The sequence below is a fragment of the Cryptomeria japonica genome, chromosome 3 (assembly GCF_030272615.1).
Source record: "Cryptomeria japonica chromosome 3, Sugi_1.0, whole genome shotgun sequence".
Classification (NCBI taxonomy): Eukaryota; Viridiplantae; Streptophyta; class Pinopsida; order Cupressales; family Cupressaceae; genus Cryptomeria; species Cryptomeria japonica.
In genome coordinates, this window is record NC_081407.1 from 366,643,900 (window position 1) to 366,664,012 (window position 20,113).

Genomic DNA, 20,113 nt, shown 5'->3' on the forward strand with positions numbered 1-20,113 from the left:
ATTTTATACTTATACTGTTATACATTAGTAAAGCCAGTAATAATAGGAGGACCAATGTAAAATGGAATTTTATATGAGCACAGTTGCAACAAAAGAAAGAAAAAGAAAAATGAATTAGCTGCTACTTTAAATATTCTACACTCTAGTGTATTAAATGTTTAAATGATAGAAAAATACAAAAAAAAATTCTACACAAAAGGAAGCTTCTATGAGAAGAAAGTGAAAAGGAACTTTTAAGAGGAAAAAGAAAAAGGAAGGTAACTCCGCAGATTTATAAAAATAACAATAATATATAGTTAAAATACAATACAGCCCATGTGACCGTCTCATCATTTCCTTCCTTATTAGAGGAATATTTACACAATTTCTGTTGTAAATGTGGAAAGTTGTAATGTCCCCTACTAGGTTTAGGCCTGTTTTAACCATAATTGATATACTTCTGACTTAAACTAAATTGATTAGGAGACAGATCTATCTTAACATGAATCAAATCTGTGATATTCCATAGTTCAATTAATTTATCAATTATTAATAAGTAAATTGTTCATCTACCATACTAGATAATTAATTCTATCATACTAGATAATTAATTTTATCATCCATAAATTTTAATGCAAGTGTCAACGTTTGTTACTAATTCAATTGTAAGGAAGAAGAGGATGTCTATGTTCCCTGTAGATAATATCTACACTTTCGAGGGTTTATGATCAAGGCATTGAAGGAAGCATGTTAAAATCAACCTGAAAGAGATCCGGGCTGATTATAGGTGAGAAAAACCGAAAATCCAATTTTCGGTATTTCTCCTACGTTTCAATATTTTGCATTTTCAGAAGCCTCCAGAGCGAAATTTGGGGTCGAAACTGTCCCTGGTCCCTTAACTCGATAGCCGAAGGCATAGTGTTAAGGGACTGAAATTAGATCTTTTCAAGACCTTTCTGATGGTGTAAACGGTTTCAGATTTCGAGCACCGAGCGGAAAGTTATGATCTCACCAAGGTGAAACAAATTAGTTGTTGCTAGAGGAGAGGAGATACGAGCACAAGTCCGTGGCTTCTTGCTCTCCCAAAGGCACGCGGGAGTGCCATGTGTCAACACCCCGGGGTTTTCAAAGGCAAGAGGAAAGGAAGTCTCTAAAAGCCCCACCAGCATACCACGTGTCAATAAAACGCGGGCCTAGAGATGTTTTGAGCCCGGGGAGATTTCAAAATCGCGCCTTTGTTTCTTTCAAGGGAGGAAGCCTGCAAGAGGCGTTGCGTGGCAAAACCAAAAAGCGTGAAATCAAAAGAAGCCCGCGTGATCAAGCAGTTGCAACAGAAAAAGGGAATTTCTAGGTGGCATCCATGCCACGCGCAAGAAAGGGAAACAATGATTATGATATGGAAAGCTGCAACAACCTCCATGATGACGGTGGACACGTGGCAGATATGCAAGAGCCTTTTTAGTTTCAACCGCCCTTTTAGATCAGAGAGGTTTTCTCTATATAAGCCTGAGGGCACATTGTAAAAAGGGGTTCCCAATTTGTTTTACCAATTGTGGAGAAGAAGAACACTTAGAATGTAGCTATGAACTCAGTTCAGACCTTAGCATTGTTGTTCAATCAATTAATAGAAAGAAAAACATATCAGATTGTGCCCAGTTTGCCTCTGATGTATGTTTATTTCTGTTTATGGATGAATCTGTAGCTCCGTGTCATTTCAAATGAATGTAGCTATTAATTGTTGTGGTTTTCAGCTTTTATAATTTCATCATAGATTGATGGGTCGTTGAATTATGTTTTACTCTTTCAATCATCTGTAGTAATTTGTGATTTGGAGTTATACTATGCCATTTGCTAAGCAAAATCCACATGGAATAATAATTTTAGCGAGATAATAGGAATGTCCCTTGTGAGCCTTAGCGGGTGCTTCTCACGGAAAGATCTGAATATTTTGCCCTATGTCTATGTCACTTTGTACATTCTGTTCTCTTTCCACCAATGAAGAGTCTGTGGCATTTTGTGCTCAAACTTTTGTGGTCGCATGTTTCCTGTTTTAAAAAAAAAGGGGATTTAAAGTGTTGTAAAAGCTTTGCCACATCGCCTTAGATTAGATTTGCTTACGTTTATTTCCTCCTTCCCTTTTCATCCCCTCTAAAATTTGAAGAGCCAGCTTCTAAAATCCCAGAGGTTGTTTCACAGGTCGCATCCGGTCCCACGCCTGTGAACTTCCCGAACTGCCCTTGAAAGTTGGTGAAAGTCGATTTTGGGGATCAACATTACCAAAGTGCTTAGAGACCAAAATACAATAGGCTCCCTCAAAGTTTACGGATCCAAGCCCTTACCCTATCTTGGGACCATGCCCTCAAAGTTTATGGGAAGCTTATCCTTACCTTATCTTGGGAATCATCCTATTGATTGGATTTAGACTGACCCTCTTTGGAAACAACTCCAACCCCAACTTTCTTAAATACTGACAGCAGTAACAAGTATTATATATAATACATATTCTTCTTACTGTTATAAACTTAAGAGTCCTTTCCAATTTATATTCTAATATTGTTATTTGTTTGATCAAACATTATATATATATATATATATATATATAATATATGTCTTCATTTATATTTCAGACATTATTATAAATGTATATAACTGCAGAACAGTTCATAGAAAGAAGCATAAATTCTGTAACAATTATAGAATACATATACTGTTGGCAGCACAATATAACCACTTGCTGTCAATCCACCGATTCATGACATTCGGCCAAATGCTCAGATTGAGCAATCCAAAATAGGATGTATATAAAAGAGATAAAGATTCGATGCTTCTTCTCTGCTCCCCTTTGATGGATTGCTTAGTTATTCCTTTATACTTCTCCCTCGTTGGTGGAAGGCCATACCCCTATCTATATTGGTGACTGTTGTTGAAGAGGTGCCTTTCCGTTGTCAAGTGCTGTTCCTTCGTAACTAATCATTTGTTTGAAAGTCCCATTTCATTAGATTGCTCCCCTCTAATCATCATTCTTAAGTCTAATTGAAATCGCTATCATTAAGATCGCTGTCATTAAAGGAAGGGGATACCGAAGTGATTACTGGTCCATACATGCAAGAATCCTCATCTTGCAGGGACAGGGTCTGTAGATAGCACCTGATTAACGTTTGAGGGAAAATTGTGAAGTCTTACATATTGTAAGACAATTTCATACGACTAGGTCACTGTTTATTGTAAGCAGGTTGGGGACATGACAAAAGTGTTGCTCAAATGATGATCAATGTATCCATTTACCTTGAGTTGCAAATACCCTTTGTGGCCTGCCAACTATTTGATATGGACTGGTATGTCGAAATGAAAAGAAGTATCTTCATGCAAAGGCGATGAAAAACAAGAAGAGATTAACTACTTCAGTTTGACCATTAGTCTGCTGATAAAAGGACGTAGAGGATCTCAGCTGCAAACCTAAAGGCTTCTACAAAGTTATCCAAAATGGAAAGACATTAGGGGGCACAATTAGAAACAATTGTGATTTTGAAGCCAAGTAACATCATACATGCTGGAAAAAAAACATAGTAGTTTTAGACACATCCATAGTTTTGTCTCATGGAGTAAAAAAGACATCCTAGAAAGATGACATACAACAATAAAAATACAATCAGTCTTATAGAAGTATTGATGGGCAGTCCACTAATAAAGCCTATGGATATACATTGGAAAGAAATAGGCTATTGAGATTGGAAAAGCATTCCATGATGGCTTTAGAACTTTTGTGATCTGTAAATATGACAGCCATCAACAAACAGATTTTAACTAAGAGAGCCATAAGATTGATTTTATTTTAGAAAAAAAAAACAAGGGAATGTAGGAAAACAGAGCGAAATGATGCCATCAAAGGGTAACACCAAAATATTCTAGAGAAACCGACTTGCAGGTAAAAACTCTAGCAAATGTGAGCTCTCTCTCACTTAGAATCCTTCAAATGACACAACTGTTTGAAGCCTCTTAGGATTGTATTATCAATACAAAACAGCTCTGGTATATACTCTATGACCTCTCCAATTTCTCAAAACCACACAGCCCTGCTAAAATACTTGAATTAATCACTAGGAACATAGGAAGCTTGCAAATTGCCACTCTAAATTCCTTCAAAATGCTCTCCTTTCATGGGCAATTCAAGCTTAGAATGACTATATAAAGTATTACAATGATTTAGAAAGAAAACCATTGAATAGAATCATAAAAATCAGGCTGTCATTACACCAATCTCACACAAAGCAAATCGACCACTTTTTGTAGACTTGTGGTTTCATTTTTACCATGATATTTTTCAAATTGCTGCAGTGAATTTACTTCCATCACCAACTGCAGGCAATGAACTCACCACAAAGACCAAAAAAATCCTTTTTGAAGCTTCTCTCTTTTGCCAAAGATTGCACATCAATGTCCCATATCATCTAATATACATTTTAGTGCCTATCCAAAGCCTTTTCGAGCTTGCCATTAAGAACAAAAATGAATCCTTCTATAGATCGCCAATCCCCAAAATAGAGGATTTTATCCTCATAAGCTAAAGAGAGTCAATGCAAGAAAGAGGATGAATCCCTCAACTGCTTGCATAACTGCAATCTTTCCTTATACCACAAGACAAATATTAGCCAGAATCTGAAACATCTTTCTCTCTAGTTGTCCATGTGTTGAGACAATAAAGCGTTTGACCATGGCGTAACTTGATCAACATTAGTTTTCTTTAGGGGGATGATTCTTGTGTTTCTACTTAAAACCTTCCCATGAAGATTTAGGACCTCACTACACTGCTCTTTCTTGCTTCTATAAGCATTAAAATGAAGCTTATTCCACTGTTTATGAGATGCTAGTTGTTTGCCCTTCTATAGAACACTGTTTCTCAATCATAACAGAAATGGCTGCCAAAAAACAATATCACATACAGCCAAAGCCTGAGCAACATTATCACTTCTATAAACAAATTTGGCAACTAATAACTAACACATTGAGACCTTCTTTGATCCAGCCCAAAGCATATAGCTTAGGTTGTTGATAAGCTTTTAGGCCAATTTTATCAACCAAATCTTGGGAAATCATGTTAGCTTGTGAACTTGAATCTTGATGTTAAGCAATACTTCTTGAGCCAAGAAACCAATTTTCTTAGTGATGCAAGTAATACTAGAATCCAACTTAGAAGTACATCCGATTTCTTTGACTGTATGAATCACTACCATATTTTCATGTATAGTGGGTCTTGGTTTCTCTTATTCTTCTTATCTTGTTATCAAGGTTCTTTTTTGGATGCAACTTCCAACATGAGGATATTTAACAACCATCTTTATTACAATAAATCACAACGTAAAAATTTCTTCTTGGTACTTGTGAAATTTACTATCTTTGTCTTGGCTTAGCTCCACTTATCCTAGAAGAGATCTACTTCAAGAAAATGAAAATAAGCACATGCCTCATCTATGTCCATTAATTTGGAAAGCAACATGGGCCCTATGAAGATGTCTATAAATGCCTCCAACATATATAATTCACTAGTGCAATCTTGTACACTTTGTCCATTTTTATTTTTGACATGTCATTGCATACATTTTTCCTCTTTATGATAAACAAGATAAAGTTATTTCTTGATCAATTGATTAAATCTATTGGAATAACTAATTGCAAATTATTTTCTCAATGTTATAGAATGCAAGAGACTCTCAAACCAAGTTAAGTATGCTTTGCTAAACAACCTAGCAAAGGAAATCTTCTATTGTGAAAAGAAAGCAGGCATGTTCAAGTATATCTCCAATTATGCCAACCATTGACCAAGTTTCTTTGCAGCTCCTTCAAATGGTGAAATCTCAATCTTAGCTCCATTTTGAATATAAATTTGCTTGGAAAATTCTTTTCATTCTTTGAAGATTCCCCTTCTTTCTTGAAGTTGGCCTTGCCTTTGTCCAACCTCAACATGAGTGCCTCCATTAAGCTTCTAACGGTTTCCATTGATTGAGAAAGGCTTGCTATGTCAATCTCCGTCTTGAGGAACCTTGCTTTGGCATCGATCTCTTCTTCCATTGCCATGCTTATCAACTAAGTTCTCCACCTATAGGAATGCAGATCTCTTTGTAGGTAGGATACTTTATCACTTAACCTTGTAATGGGCAGGAACATGCGAAATATACAAAGCAAATTCCCAAAGAAACTCTAATACCACTTGATCCATAAACTATAAGGGATATTCCAAATGATAGTCATCAAGAAAAGAATATTAATTTAAATAGAACTATGAGATTGACTCTATTTTAACAAGAAAAGAACAAGGAAATGTAGAAAGATCGAGAAAAAATAATATAAGAGCAACACCAATATATCCTAGAGAAACCCTATTGTAGGTGAAAACTTTAGTAATAAGCATTGTCTCTCTAAGAATCCTCCAAATGGCACTTACAATTGGTTTATGCCTCTTAGGATTGTGTTAGTAGTATAAGCCAACTATAAATTATCCTCTATGACCTCTTTGATCTCTCTCAACCCCATAGACCAGCTATAAATCTTGCAATTGCCAAGTCTTACAATGCTTCAGGAAGCTGAAAAGATATAAGAAAACCACTAAAATTGAAGTCAATTAAAACTAGAACATTACGAGGCACCAATTTCACATAGAGGAAATTTGCCACTTCAATATTGCCACTGCAAATTTGCTTCCACCGCATATTGGAACTAGTCAATTCACCACAAAGACCAAAAATACTCCTTTTCAAAACTTTTACCTTTTGCCAAAGCTTGCAGATCAATGTCCCATATCATTCGATGCATGCTTTAGTATTCAATATCTTGTCCCCTATCCCAAAACCTCATCAAACATGCCATGAAGTGCAAGAATGAATCCTTTTATGAATCATTTTTATGTAACAAGGCAGAAAAGACTATTATCATTTTATAGACCTTTTGACAGGACATGAAAAGAACAAATAATTGCAAGATTACATTTTGAATAATATTGCCTAGCTTAATTTGAGAGCAACAACCATCACTTAGCAAGACAAGTTATGGAGGAAACTCATAGGGAGACAAGCCACCAAAACCATATGGCTTCCCAAATTTCGTATTTCACCTAACTTTTAGCATTGTAGAGGAGAGGGTGACCTCAACTGTGGAAGCACCAAGAACTTCATGCAAGGTTTTGTAGGCTCTAAATGCTACTTTTTTCACTCTTATTCCCAAGAGGAAAGATGCTAGGGCTTTATATTTTCAGACCTACATGTGTAACATTCTATACAAGATAGTTTTAAGCTAATAAGCTAACCAACTAAAGTCATTCTTTTGTAGGTTATCATTTTTTTAATTCAAAGAGGGCCATACTTACCTATGGAATCCTTTGTTTATGGGAAAGAAAAAGAACTCACTTTAAGAGAAAGAGATTCAAAACATAAAGAAAAAGAATATCACCAGACAGAAAAAATAGCTATATTCACTTAGGAGAATGATTTTCCTAAAATAGTCTATTCTAACTACTAGCTTTTCAATGTTAAGAATCCCAAAGAGGTTGTTAAAGATATATATAAGATAGTGACATTTAATCAAACACAAAACAAAAGAGCAACACAAAATTCCAATCAGCTTGGCAAAGAGTTTTATCTCCCCGTGGATGTGGGTGATGCAAGAGTTTGCAATTATGAAATGGAAAAACCTAGTTCCAGTCCTGTTGTGACCTTTTTCACACATCGCCCCATTGCAAATGGGGACCCTCTCTTTTTCATGCTTTCTAGGGTTTTTGTTAGCGCTTTTGACCTTTTGCTTTAGTTTTGCCAAGCCTTGCCTAGTTTTGAACAGTTCAAGCCCTGACGGTTGAAAGTTAGTTTTTGCAAATCATGTGATTCCAGAGTACAAACACCTGCAAAGCGCTTAGGGACGCCAAAGGACGAAGATCGCAATCGATTTGGACGAATTTGAACAACTTTCTATTTTTAGAAAGTTTGCTTTTTTGCTTTTTCCTATTTTTTAGGAAGTTTCATTTTTGGCATTTCTGGCCCAATCCCCGATATGGCTATTTTTAGAAAGTTTTCTTTCTATTTTTAGAAAGTCTGCTTTTTTGCTTTTTCGGAATGGGTACTTAGGGTTTGCACTGTTGCCATTGACCTGCCTCGACCGGGATCCAAAATTTCCAAGTTCCGACCTAAAAAGCCAAATCCCTACATTTTAGGAGGCGTGATGCCTCAGATGATCCACCTAGGAATGGATTTCAAATTTCAAGTTAATCCGGTTAAATTTGATTAAACTATGAAATTTTGAAATTTCTCTAAAAAAATCTTTTGGCTAACAAGGGTTTTGAAGTATTGTTGCAGGTTCAAACTCCACCATGATGCAGGAGGCCATGAAGAGAAGAATCTCCAAAGTCCGCCCAAGGTTAGGAGAGCCATGAGGAGCAACCTCCAAAGTCCGCCCAAGGTTAGGAGAGCCATGAGGAGAAACCTCCAAAGTCCACCAAGGTTAGGAGAGCCATGAGAAGCAACCTCCAAAGTCCGCCAAGGTTAGGAGAGCCATGAGGAGCAACCTCCAAAGTCCGCCATAGGTTAGGAAGGCTAAGGGGGGGGAAGTCTAAAGTCCGCTCTACCCTAGCACCTTGGTGGCCAGCAGTCCAAAGTCTGCCATGCCTTAGGAGCCTCCAAAGTCCGCCATAGGTTAGGAAGACCAAGGTAGGGAGGTGCCACCAAAGTCCGCCATAGGTTGGGAGGGCTGTGAGGAGAGGTCTCCAAAGTCCACCCAAGGTAGGGAGAGCCTCCAAAGTCTGCCATACCATATGGGAAGGCCCTCTAAACTCTGCCATACCTTGGAGAGGTAAGCAAAGTCTGCCAAAACTTGAAAAAGATGAAGGTAAGTCTTCAACAGTCCACCTACACATGAAAAGTCAAACGAAATCAACATGATGTCACAAAACCCCTCCAAAATTTCCAATTCAAAGACCAAAATAAAAAAATTTCAAAAGAAGAATATTGGAAGATTGGTAAGGATTTCAAGCCTAAAACCAAAATGGAAAGTTTTTAAATGGAATATTTGAGGATTAGTAGATATTTTCGAACCTGAATCCAAAATAGAAAGTTTTCGAAAGAAGAATATTGGAAGATTAATAGATATTTCGAACTTATAAACCAAAATGGAAACTTTTGGAAGATATTTTCTTCAAACTTGGAAACATGACAACACTTTCCAGAAGGAGTGAAGATGGAATTAGAAGTATGAGTTGGAGATTTTAAGAGTTTCTACTTGAGGAGTTAAGTTTATTTACAAATACTTCGCTTCAAACTTCATTTCTACACCAACAAGTTCGAAGTTACCAAGGAAAGCTTAGTAAATTATTTCAGTTCGATGATCATCTGGAGAAAGTTTTTGACATTTCTGGAAGTTGGATAAGCTTTCGACCAAAGTTTCGCAGATTTGTGAAGACAACCAATACGGGAAAAGATTATTTAACCTTTACTGAATTTTCTGAGTGTTCTTGAGAGAATTTCTAGCCCTACTTCTGCCCATTCGAAGGTGAAACCAGATTCATGACACAGATTTATGGATTTTTTCTGAATATTTTCCAGAACTTGAGAAATATTTTTTCAAAATTTTTGGAAAGAAAATCTTTGTTTTGGTTAAGTATGAAATTTTTTGAAAGTTTTAACACTTGGTGGTAACCACAACCAGCCTTAAGATAGAGGGTTTTTGAGGTGAAAATTCGATTTTTATGGCTAAGTATGAGAATAAAAATGAAAATTTTCCAACACTTAGCCATTTCGCAGCCCCGTTATTTTTTTTCGAAAATTTTGCGAAATATTTTCTAACTAAAAATTTCATTGTTTATCTGCAGGTCCTAGACACTATGAAGTTCCAGGTGGATAAAAATGCTCCTCCAGAGTCAAGGATGGCTTCAAAATGGAAGAACGTCAGCGACACCAACCTCGGACATATCAATCTGAGGGAATTCAAGAAGCAAATGTTTGGTCTGGACAACCTCGTGCCTACCACCATTGCGCGAAAGATGATGAAGAGCGATATTGTGCATGCTACTAGCTTCCTCCCCACCATGCAATGCAATGAACTAGTAGTCGAGTATGCCAAACATTACAACCCCATCAGCAAGGACATTGTTGCACCTGATGGAAGGATACTGGCAAACATTAGTGATGAGGCCATCAGAGAGGCCTTCAGGATCCCGGAGTATCACAACACAGTGTATATGGCAAAGGACAAAGCAGATAGTCTGTATCAGGACCACCTGGAAGAATATGACGCCATAGTTAACCATTCCTGGCTAGACAAGCCAAGGAAGGGTGCCTCCAAACTTCAGAGGAAGAGCCTAGTGCGAGCATACTTCAAGGAAGACATCAGAGACATCATCGTCCTGCTCAACAGAATAATGGGAAGCCCTCAGGGAGCTCCATTCGAACCCTGGATGTATTATTTCATTAATGAAATAATCAATGGAGTAAAGATGATAGACTGGGCCAGGATGATTAGCGAGAACCTAGACAACCAGCTGAGGAACCTAGAGACGAATAGGAATTTCTTCATGAGTTCTTACTTGTTCTATTCCTTGGCCAGGACCTACCAATATAGAGGTCTCACTTGTAGAGGAGAAGTAGGGAGCAAGGAGAACCAATTTCCAGTACATGATTGCTATCCTCAGCTCCACATGGAAGAGAAATTCCATTACAAAAGAGTGAATGATACTTTCCTTATGCACATCACTCGGACATTGCAAAGCGGGCTGCATCAGAGACTCTCTCAAGAGTCTATGGACTTCATCAGTCGGTTTGGATGTTGGTACATCCAATATCCAAAGTTCACTTACCTCCGAATCCAGGGATTCTTCAGACCTCCATACAAGCTTCCAGCTTACCCTACAAACCAAGTGGTGTTGCTCGAGGTTGTGAGACAATTGGAGGAGTATATAGTGATTCAAAGGGATAAGCAAAAGAAGGCAGGGACATCCTCACTTACAATAGGCAATGGGCTGGAAACATGTCCGTCATCCCAAGCTTCTGCGACTGCTGAGAAGGAGCTAGCCTGGTATCCCCTCTATCAATACAAGGCAAGAAGGAATTTCGATCCATTCCACAGGATAAAGGAGATCGAAGGAACGACGTTTGAGCACAGACCAGACTTAGAAGAGGACTGGGTTAATGCAGCCGATAGCTTCGAGATTAGGAAGAGATTCTGGTAGAGAATTCCTTTGAGCATGGTGAGAGCAACAAAGGTATTCAAAGTTGTCGATCAAGTGGAAGAAAGCTCAGAGCTTCATCAGTCGGGCTTCGAAAAGATGAAAAACGAACCCCTAGTTTTGATAAATTGGACAGATGGGGAGAAATCAGATCTAGCAGACCTCATGAGGTCGGTGGTTGAGTATTCAAGGTGGTGGACGTCTGAAAAGACAAGGCAGTTAAAAGCCAAAGGTGTGACCCTGACCTACGAATCGATGGGAGTAGATGATACGCTGTCCATCGATCCTTGTACCTCTGTCGGTGATGCCTGAAAACCAGAAAGTGTTGGGTCTCGAAAGAGGAAGGAGTTAGTGGGGAGCTCTGTGAAAATCACAGGGAAGAAGATCATAGGAGAAAGAAGGGAGTCCAGCGAAGGCCAATCCATTCTAAGTGCCGCTTCTATCATACCTGATCAGAATGCAGTTAAAGAACGGGAGATGAACATCTACATGGTTGATGATGAAGAGAGAATGCCTTCTCCTTCAGTTGAAGAAGTAATGAAGGAAGTTGTCCAAAGTCCAGACAGAGAGCAAGTGGAAACACCTACAGTCTTCTTGGACGACATACCAGCAAACCCAGGAGAGGCAAATGATGAATTTGACCATAATACTGTCGAGCAATCAACTATCCCGGATTGGCTAAGGGAAAGAATAAAGACAAAGGTCCCCAAGGAGGCCTATTCCGAAGAGGTCACTGCAGCATTTCTGGAGAGAGTGAATGAGCCAGTTGTGATCAGACCACCCAAGCCGGCTAGGAAGTTTTCCTTAATTCAGAGAGACAGTGCAGGGTTCAGGACAATCCAGATAGCGGTGCCCAAAGAAGGAAAGACTAGGGACAATGTCGTCGCAGATGATTACAAGATCACTACCATAGAGCTGGGTAAGCCCACCCAGGACCAAGAGGTCCGGTATTTTGACGACTCTTGCAATGTTCTGAAGGCAAGTCTAGCCCATGAAAAGGAAAAGAGGAAGAAGGTTGAAGAGGAGAACCAACAGTGGAGAAGGTACGTTCTCCATCTTAACAGACCACTTGACCATGAGATCCCGGTTACTCCGCCATAGCCTCTTCAGCAGGGATCGATGAAAGATTATGATGATATGAAGGGCTCATACACTCAAGCAAAGGAGTGGATTTCAGACGCTTCGGCGCGTGCTGACACACTGGTAGAGAATTTAGTATCAGCACATGACTCGGCCTTTTCCCTGATCAATCGTATCTAGGATCTGGCCATCAATTGGGAGGATATGAATGAAATTCAGAATGAAATACTTCCACACCTAAAGGTTATCCAAGGCTTGTCGAAGAGAAGCCTAGTGGATGCGGCTATCATACAAACCGGAGACAGGTACAACTTCAGCACATGGTACTATGCCTTGGTCACTCGGATTGAAGTTCTAAATAAATCTGAGACCAAGTGCTCGGAGACAGAGGAAAGTGTTAGAGAGATCCTGGGCAAGGTATTCCATGTGGCGTCAGAGATCTGGAAGAAGGAAAGCATAAGGGAGAAGCATCTGCAAGCAAAAAACCTAAGAGACAGAATCTAATCTAGCTTCTTCAAGGATTCAGGGATGATTGACAAAGGCGATTTCTCGAAAATTGCAAATTTTCTCTTCATTGATGAAAATTTCCTTGCCCAAGCCGTTGAGTGGGAGAGCATCCTCGCCACCTGTACTGATGATGTGGACATCATCGACTTCCAGATTGGCAGTTCACCAAGTGTCGCCATGGAGGAGATCAAGCTCATTGTGTCCAGATACGTCGAATCTCTAAAAGAGGAAAATGGACACTCACCTCAGTCAGATTAGCAGCTGCGCCATGTGTCACCCTCTTATTCATTTGAACTAATAGTGTTTGGGGAAACCCTAATTAGGGTTTGTAGCTATCAATCTTGGCCCTTGATCACTGTTCGATCTCGGCCATTCATTGATTTTCAAAAACTATATAAGGTTGCCTCCTCTCATTTGGAGAGTGTGAGGTTTTTGATATATTGTTGCTTAAGGTCATTTCTAGATAATATATTGCATGTGCGCTGCTTTGTAATCACTATTATTTGAATGATTTGCATGGTTTCAATCTCCTCAACATCTAGTTAAAGTTAATATAGATTAACTTTTATTGTTGTTAATTTGAGTGAAGGATTTGATAAGTATCAATTGATTGTGTATCTCCGCTCATACTTTTGGTAAATGGATGATTTCCATTCTACCGTGCAAAGTTAGTTTGAGCTTATCCTATGTGCATCCCGATATCTCGATCATAAGCACAACCCACTGAAGATTGCACCGACTTTGTGTAGTTGTCCCTAGTGTGGCGAAGCAGAGTTTATTTTCTCGAGAGCACCCAGTTGATACTGTCTCCGGAGTTCATAGGATTAGATTAGCCCTCCTAAACCCTATCCTTTTCTCCTTTCTTTTGAACGTCTAAATCCCCGAAAATCCTAAAAAAAAGAGAAGAGCCTAAAATTGCCAAATCCGTCTAAATCCAGCAATTCAAAGACAGTTGTTAAACGTAAGTCCTTGAGATTTTCAGCATACACTACCCAAGAAGCTATTCCACAAAAGTTGCTTGTTTGCACATATAGACCTTGGAATCAGTAGTGATTTTTCAGGAGAGGATAGAATGCCTTTGGGTATCCTATCCTAATGTTTGGTAGATGATAAAACAGACACCAACAAGTCCCAAAGCTGATCTAGAGAAATTGCATGGACAAAATGTCAATTGGAATTCTCTAATTAGGATAAACCACTTGAACTGCAAGGAATTGAATAAGCTCTTTACAACAACATTCCTTAATAAAGAATGGATTATTTAGGATATTATACGTATCTCAAGAGCCTCATGTAGAAAGATTTATTTTGAAAAACTAGCAATCATGAGAATGGGAAGAATTTTAGGTTAAAGATGATTTCTTTTGTGCATTAAAATTAAAAGAGTTGCAAAGGTTATCCATTCAAATTCATGAAATAGAAAAATATAATTAGTAGCATATAAAGGAGAATGGACGATTGAGATACAAGAATAGGAAGAATTTGGACTGGTGCTTTGTATCCAGCGACCTAGTTCTTATCAAGCTCCACAACTAACAGATGAGTTTCAAAGTTCTGTGGACTAACCCGAAGAATGTTCTCCTTTGGAGTCACATAGGAACTAGAGATTATACATTGTTCAAGGGCTATTACATTCATATAAAGATGGCTCTTTTGACTTGTCAATATGATATCTGGATAAAGTTATAGCATTCAAAATTGTGGCATAAAGAAAATGTTTTGTTGCGGATAGTGACATAAAGCAAAAGGTTTTCTTGTGGATGATGGCTCAAATCCAGACTTAGAAATGTACAGTTCCAAAAAAGACATATCAAGGACATCAAGGTGCATTTGTATCCTACAATTGCAGAGTATGTCAAACACATTTTTTTGAATTATGTTTTCGCAAAAGTGGTTTGGCAAGGAGTGCTTACCAAGTCCAATATAGCTTGATCTTTTCAAATAGTTTCCCGGATCATCTTCTTGGAGGGGATTCTACTGACACTGGATTAACAGAAACTTCTTTGGGAAACAATACACATCATGGTTTGTTGGGTTTTATGGGTTGAATGAAATTGACAAATAAATCTCAATTTGTCAATTTCAGCTCAAGTAGTTTAAAGAGGAGAGGAAAGATTATATAAATGAAGTGATGAGAATCATATGTCATTGGAAGGAGTTGGCAACAAGAGATCATCAAGTAATTCAATAATAGCCAGTGGTTAAAGAATGTCTAGATACTATCCCTAGAAGATGCAAGGGGTGGACAATTAATGTCAAAAGAATCCTTCTCAACATGTTGTGTCAAGTTGAATATTTACAGGACATCAAAAGGGAAATCAAGCTTATCAGTTAAACACTGTATTCTTTGAAATACGGTGGAAAGAGTGGTTGTATTTGAATCTAACAACACCAGAAAAAATAGAACAATATTGCAAAGGTTTGGTGGCATATCTTCATTTGAATCCAAGTAGAGGTATATGGAAAATACTTGTAGAAGTCAATTAAAAAATTGTCATTAATGCAATTGGCAAAGGTAACTCTGAGAACTAGAGAGAACAATTTAATTGAAGAGTCTATGTCAGTGATGTGTTAGCCAATGTTAGAGGCAGTTTCTTGGAAACTTTGTCACAGAGATAGATAAAAATGTGGAAGCACAGAAATACTGATAGAATTCTTCAACAAGAATCCTATGTTAACAAGGAAAATTAACCATCTAATGGTTGAATAAAAAGTTAGAACATTAAACAGATTGTCCATATGAAGAGTGTAGTTGTTTTAATTAGAAAGGAAGATAGGCAGTGACCGTTGGATTCCAGGAAATCATGTCTTGTGTTGCAGTGATATTGTATGAATCTATTGAGGAAAGAATAGAAATAGATTTAAGGGAAGTAGCTTAGTCAAGTCAAACAAATGAGCATTGATCATCTGAGACAAAACAATACATTTAGAAGAAATATTAAATAAAAATAAATTTCAAGCAAGTTATAGTAAGCTTGTAATCATCCCTGTTCCAAGAGATTACGAGCTTGGTTACTAGGGTTTATTATTATTAAACATAAACACAGGATGTCACCTGATACTTACAAGTGAAGGTAGTAAAACATCTGAAATTTATGTGTTACGAGGGTTCAATCCAAATTCTGCCACCATGCATAGAAGCAGGATACACTAAGTATCCTAAATCTCTGAGACTAGTGCACTACTGACTGAATATCTTGTAGAGGCCAAGTTAACAGCTAAATCAACTGTGTCTTATACCTTAGGAACATTACATGCATTTAAAACCTGTTCAGATAAGAATACACACGTATCTAATTGCTAGTATGATTTGCAGCAAAAGACCCTGAATACAAGAGTGCAATATTGATACAAACCTGTTTACTACGGCTACAAAGAAATTTGGAAGCATTTAGTAGAAAAGAAATTCCAAACTGAGAGAGAGTCCAGTAACGTTTATAAAGGCAGGGAAGAAGATCACTACGTATAATTGAAAGGCACTGGTAATAGTGCATAAGCGGTTAAAAGAACTTTCTGAGTCTTCAAAAAGAAAAGAACTTTCAAAAGCAAAACTTTGCATTAGAAGTTAAAAGGCAAGTGACCATGTCTGAGGAAATTTCCACAAACAAAAGGTATTGGAATTATAGACGAGGACAATAAGGGCACCGGAGAAGTGCAAAACAAAGAAAAACTAAAATTTGCTATATCTATAAAGTGTAGTAGCCCCTGAGAAATTTTCATTGCTAAACCATCTGTTTATAACCAAGAAAATATTTTCTCTAGTTGTTTTCAAAACATTTTCCTACAATAAATGCTAATGTTTTCAAAGGCTGCTATTTTACAAATTTTTGAAATTCAGGGGACCCAGAAAAACTTTATATTATCTCATCGTCACCCCTGAAAACACAACGGAACATCTTGTCCAAGTGACCACTAGATCACGCAACTGAGTTTTTATTTGACAATGAACACAGTCCAAGTCCAGTTATAACAATCAGAAAGACAACATATGCAACGGAAGATACAGAATCAGAGACAAAGAATAAAGGAGATCTTCGAAATTTGAAACAACTTAAGACAAAATATTTTGAAATTTAAGAATCAAAACAGGAATACTACCTTCAAATGTACTGCTCCAACCGTCTTTCGCTCATTTTTCTGAACACCATGAGCAAACGAGCTTTTAGGACTTCTCATAAGCTTTAAAGATTCCTCTCCAATAATCTTTCGTCCTTTCTCTGTCTCGTAGTTTACAGCAATTTTATCTGGGCCATGGATCTTGTAATATGAAAGAACTCCATCCTCGAGAACAAACCATCGAGATTTCCATCCTTTACCATAATTCACCCATTTATGCAGTATTCCAGCAACATTAGTGCTCCTCAGCTGTTGCAAATCGATCCCGCACTCCTGGGACCCGCCTGAAGCTCTAAACGAACCGTCTGGAGTCTTCAACCGCACAGAAACGCCATTAAAAGGAGACTTTGTGAAACCATTGACATCTCCACGGACAATTTCATTGAAGCGCTCACTGCTAAAGGAATTCTTCACATTGCTACAATTGCCATTATTAAATGAACCTCTATATTGGCCTCCTCCCGGATTCTTGGACGCCTTCGGAGATAAAGGATGAGCTTCCATGGGAACAGGCATTTCCTGCTTCCCTTTCTCACCGTTCCTTCTCGTGCTAATACTGCGAAATGCGCATTTTTAATAACTTAAATAGCCAAAGTCAGTGCACGCCTTGAGATTTTCAACTGAACAAGCCTCAAGGTCGATCCAGGCACCATGAAAACAATGAAATCTCTATCAGAAAGGCCTCCTCACACGGAAGAAAAACAGAATATTGACAAGTATATCTACATAATATAATTTTCACAAAACTCACCAGAGTTTTTGGAATTACGAACTGATCAAAATCGCCGGCGGTCATCACCTTACCTTCATTTTATATTCTCCACCGCCGCCTTAACAACATGGGATAGGTTAGAAAAGTTCAAACCATGTGCCATTGAAAGCTTTTAAATATTCTCAAAGTTTTAAATTTCACACCACGTTCTCTTTTCTTGAAGTTTTGAAAAAACTTTAGAGTGAAAATTATCAAGTTAGTAAATGTCGCTGTAAGCCATAGAACCGCAAATTTTACAGACTTTAACATTATTATGCATCAAAGCGTAAAGCCAGAAACGACAAATACCACCGCAAACCACTAACAATTGACAGGACCACAAGATTTCCTGAAATTGTTCAGACAAAGGCAGATAATCTAAGCAAAACAATTGACTGGACAGCAAATTACACAAAAATTCGTCAGACAAAGGTAGATAATCTATGCAAAACAATTAACAGAACCACAAATTTTACTGAAAATTCTTCATACAAAGGCAGCTAATCAGCTATAAAAATTCACCAACTCAGCAGATAAAATTTTTTAAATCTCACACCTGAAGCGGCACATGAACTGCTTAATTGCAGAACTTACCGGGGATTTTGCCGCAAACAGCAAAAGCGAAAAAAAAAAAAACATGCGAGCCGTAAAATTCACTTTATAAACCACAGAAAAATCTAAAAAATTACAAGAATCCTTTAATCTCTAGAATATTATAACTCACAAATTACCTCAAGAAATCGTCATAACCACCAGGATTAGGAACTCAGCTGAGATCCGCTGGCGGTATGCCGTAAACAAAATTTCCTCGACATTCGGTGCAACTTTCCACTACCGAACACGATTATATCGCCGAAAAACAGATCTGCAAATCGCGACTTCCATGGCGGACGGCATACCACGATACACACGTCGATCCATTCAAAAAAAATCGCTCATTCGCAAACTAAATCTTCGAATCCATTAATCCCTGAAAACTCGATCGTTCGATCCCCTCAAAATTCCACAACCTTGGCATATTTGATCTCCATTGCCAGGCAAACTCAAGCAGACTCCATTTACGGGAGAGACATAGTTAAGAAATTAAAGATATGTTTTTGCTGGTGCAAAGGTAATTAATCTCTTAAATAATCCTACTCGCCCTTTTCAAGGAAACATAAATTACTTTATTTTTATTGGCTGTTTCCTTTTGTAGTTGTTTTATCGTTCTGTCTGCCCTGAAAAAGGTAAATGTAAAATCTAACGCGATTTAAGGACGGTAAATTTTTTGCGAATGATTGTATTTTTCGTGGTAAGCACATGAGGACCACTGCCGGTTTGGTCAACGGCGGTGTTAGTGCCGTCAAAGAATATTTAACGGCACATTAACGGCGTTTTGCAGAACCTGCCGAAGGTATTTTTTATTTTATATGCCAGCTGGACATGCCGCTTTTCACGGATGACGTGTAATTCAGCAGCTGACTGTATTTTTTTTTTAACTTGCCTATTAGAGGTGGGAGGACCAAACATGAATAATAATATTCTTTTAGCATCATTGAATATTATGTTAAACAATATTGAATGACTCTCAATGTCTTTTAATTAAATAAATTAGTATACTTAAAAACTTTTCGAATAGTACAACCAAATACGTTAACAGGACATTTAAAAGAGGACAAGGAGACCTGGAATTTGATAGTTGTCTCTTGTTTTTATTGGTACTAGATGGTGAGTACTAAGTATTGTAATAATAATATTTATTGGCAAGGTGATAAATTATTTATGGAATATTAATGTTGAAGGTAACTAATAGATTTTTGAAAGGTATATGTATAATAGTAATATAATAGTAAGTCTTTAATTTGTAAGACTTTATCATTTAAGATTGTAATAAAAGTATTTGTTGAGTATTTGATAGATGGGTTATGGCAAAAAAAAGTATGTAGATAAAGGTAAGCTATAAGAATTTGAGATCAACAAATTATTGGAAGTTGAATGTATCATGATTTTATTAAGTTGGTTTGTTGCAAACCAAAGGATAATATAAGGGAGGTGGGAAGAGGACAAAATAAATGGATTGTTTAACATAAATAAATAATATTAAAAAATATGAAAAAAACAACTTTTATTTCATTTTAAAGATGACAAAAACATAATATTGTAAGATTTTAATTTTTTTTCACTAACATACTTATATTTTTTTTAAATTAGGTAAAAGACATGGAGAGATATCTATTTTAAAAAGAGTGGGGGCCTTCTAAATAGCCATGCATTTAGAAAAAAATCCATATTAAACACAATGTACAATATGTACTTAGAGCCATTAATTTTTTTTTGTACATTGGAAGAAAGGTTGGTGACAAATAATAACTTCCAAAAAAAATTCAAGCTTTTTTACGTTGAAAAAAAAAAAAAGTACTAGGTAGTATGCTTTAGCAAATAGAAGAGATTAATAATTTTGTAACAATAACTTTAGTTGAATACTAACCCCAAGTAAAGTGTAA

The 20,113-nt window shown here is 37.3% G+C and overlaps 1 protein-coding gene across 7 annotated transcripts in view; it reads right to left on the minus strand.

The window, feature by feature from the left end:
• LOC131061738 (oxysterol-binding protein-related protein 1C) overlaps window positions 1-18,768 on the minus strand; it is a 49,916-nt gene extending 31,148 nt beyond the window's left edge. Inside the window, exons 1-3 of one of the 7 annotated variants that reach the window (XM_057995559.2) lie at window positions 18,362-18,768; window positions 17,631-17,709; window positions 16,862-17,435 (exon numbers count right to left, since the gene is read on the minus strand). In XM_057995559.2, the coding sequence (XP_057851542.2) occupies window positions 16,862-17,395 (534 nt within the window). In that variant the 5' untranslated portion in view covers window positions 17,396-17,435; window positions 17,631-17,709; window positions 18,362-18,768. Of the gene's footprint in view, window positions 1-16,861; window positions 17,510-17,630; window positions 17,826-18,361 lie in introns of those variants that run through there. The other 6 variants (XM_057995555.2, XM_057995556.2, XM_057995560.2 and 3 more) reach the window with 6 other exon arrangements.
• Window positions 18,769-20,113: the final 1,345 nt, after the last annotated feature.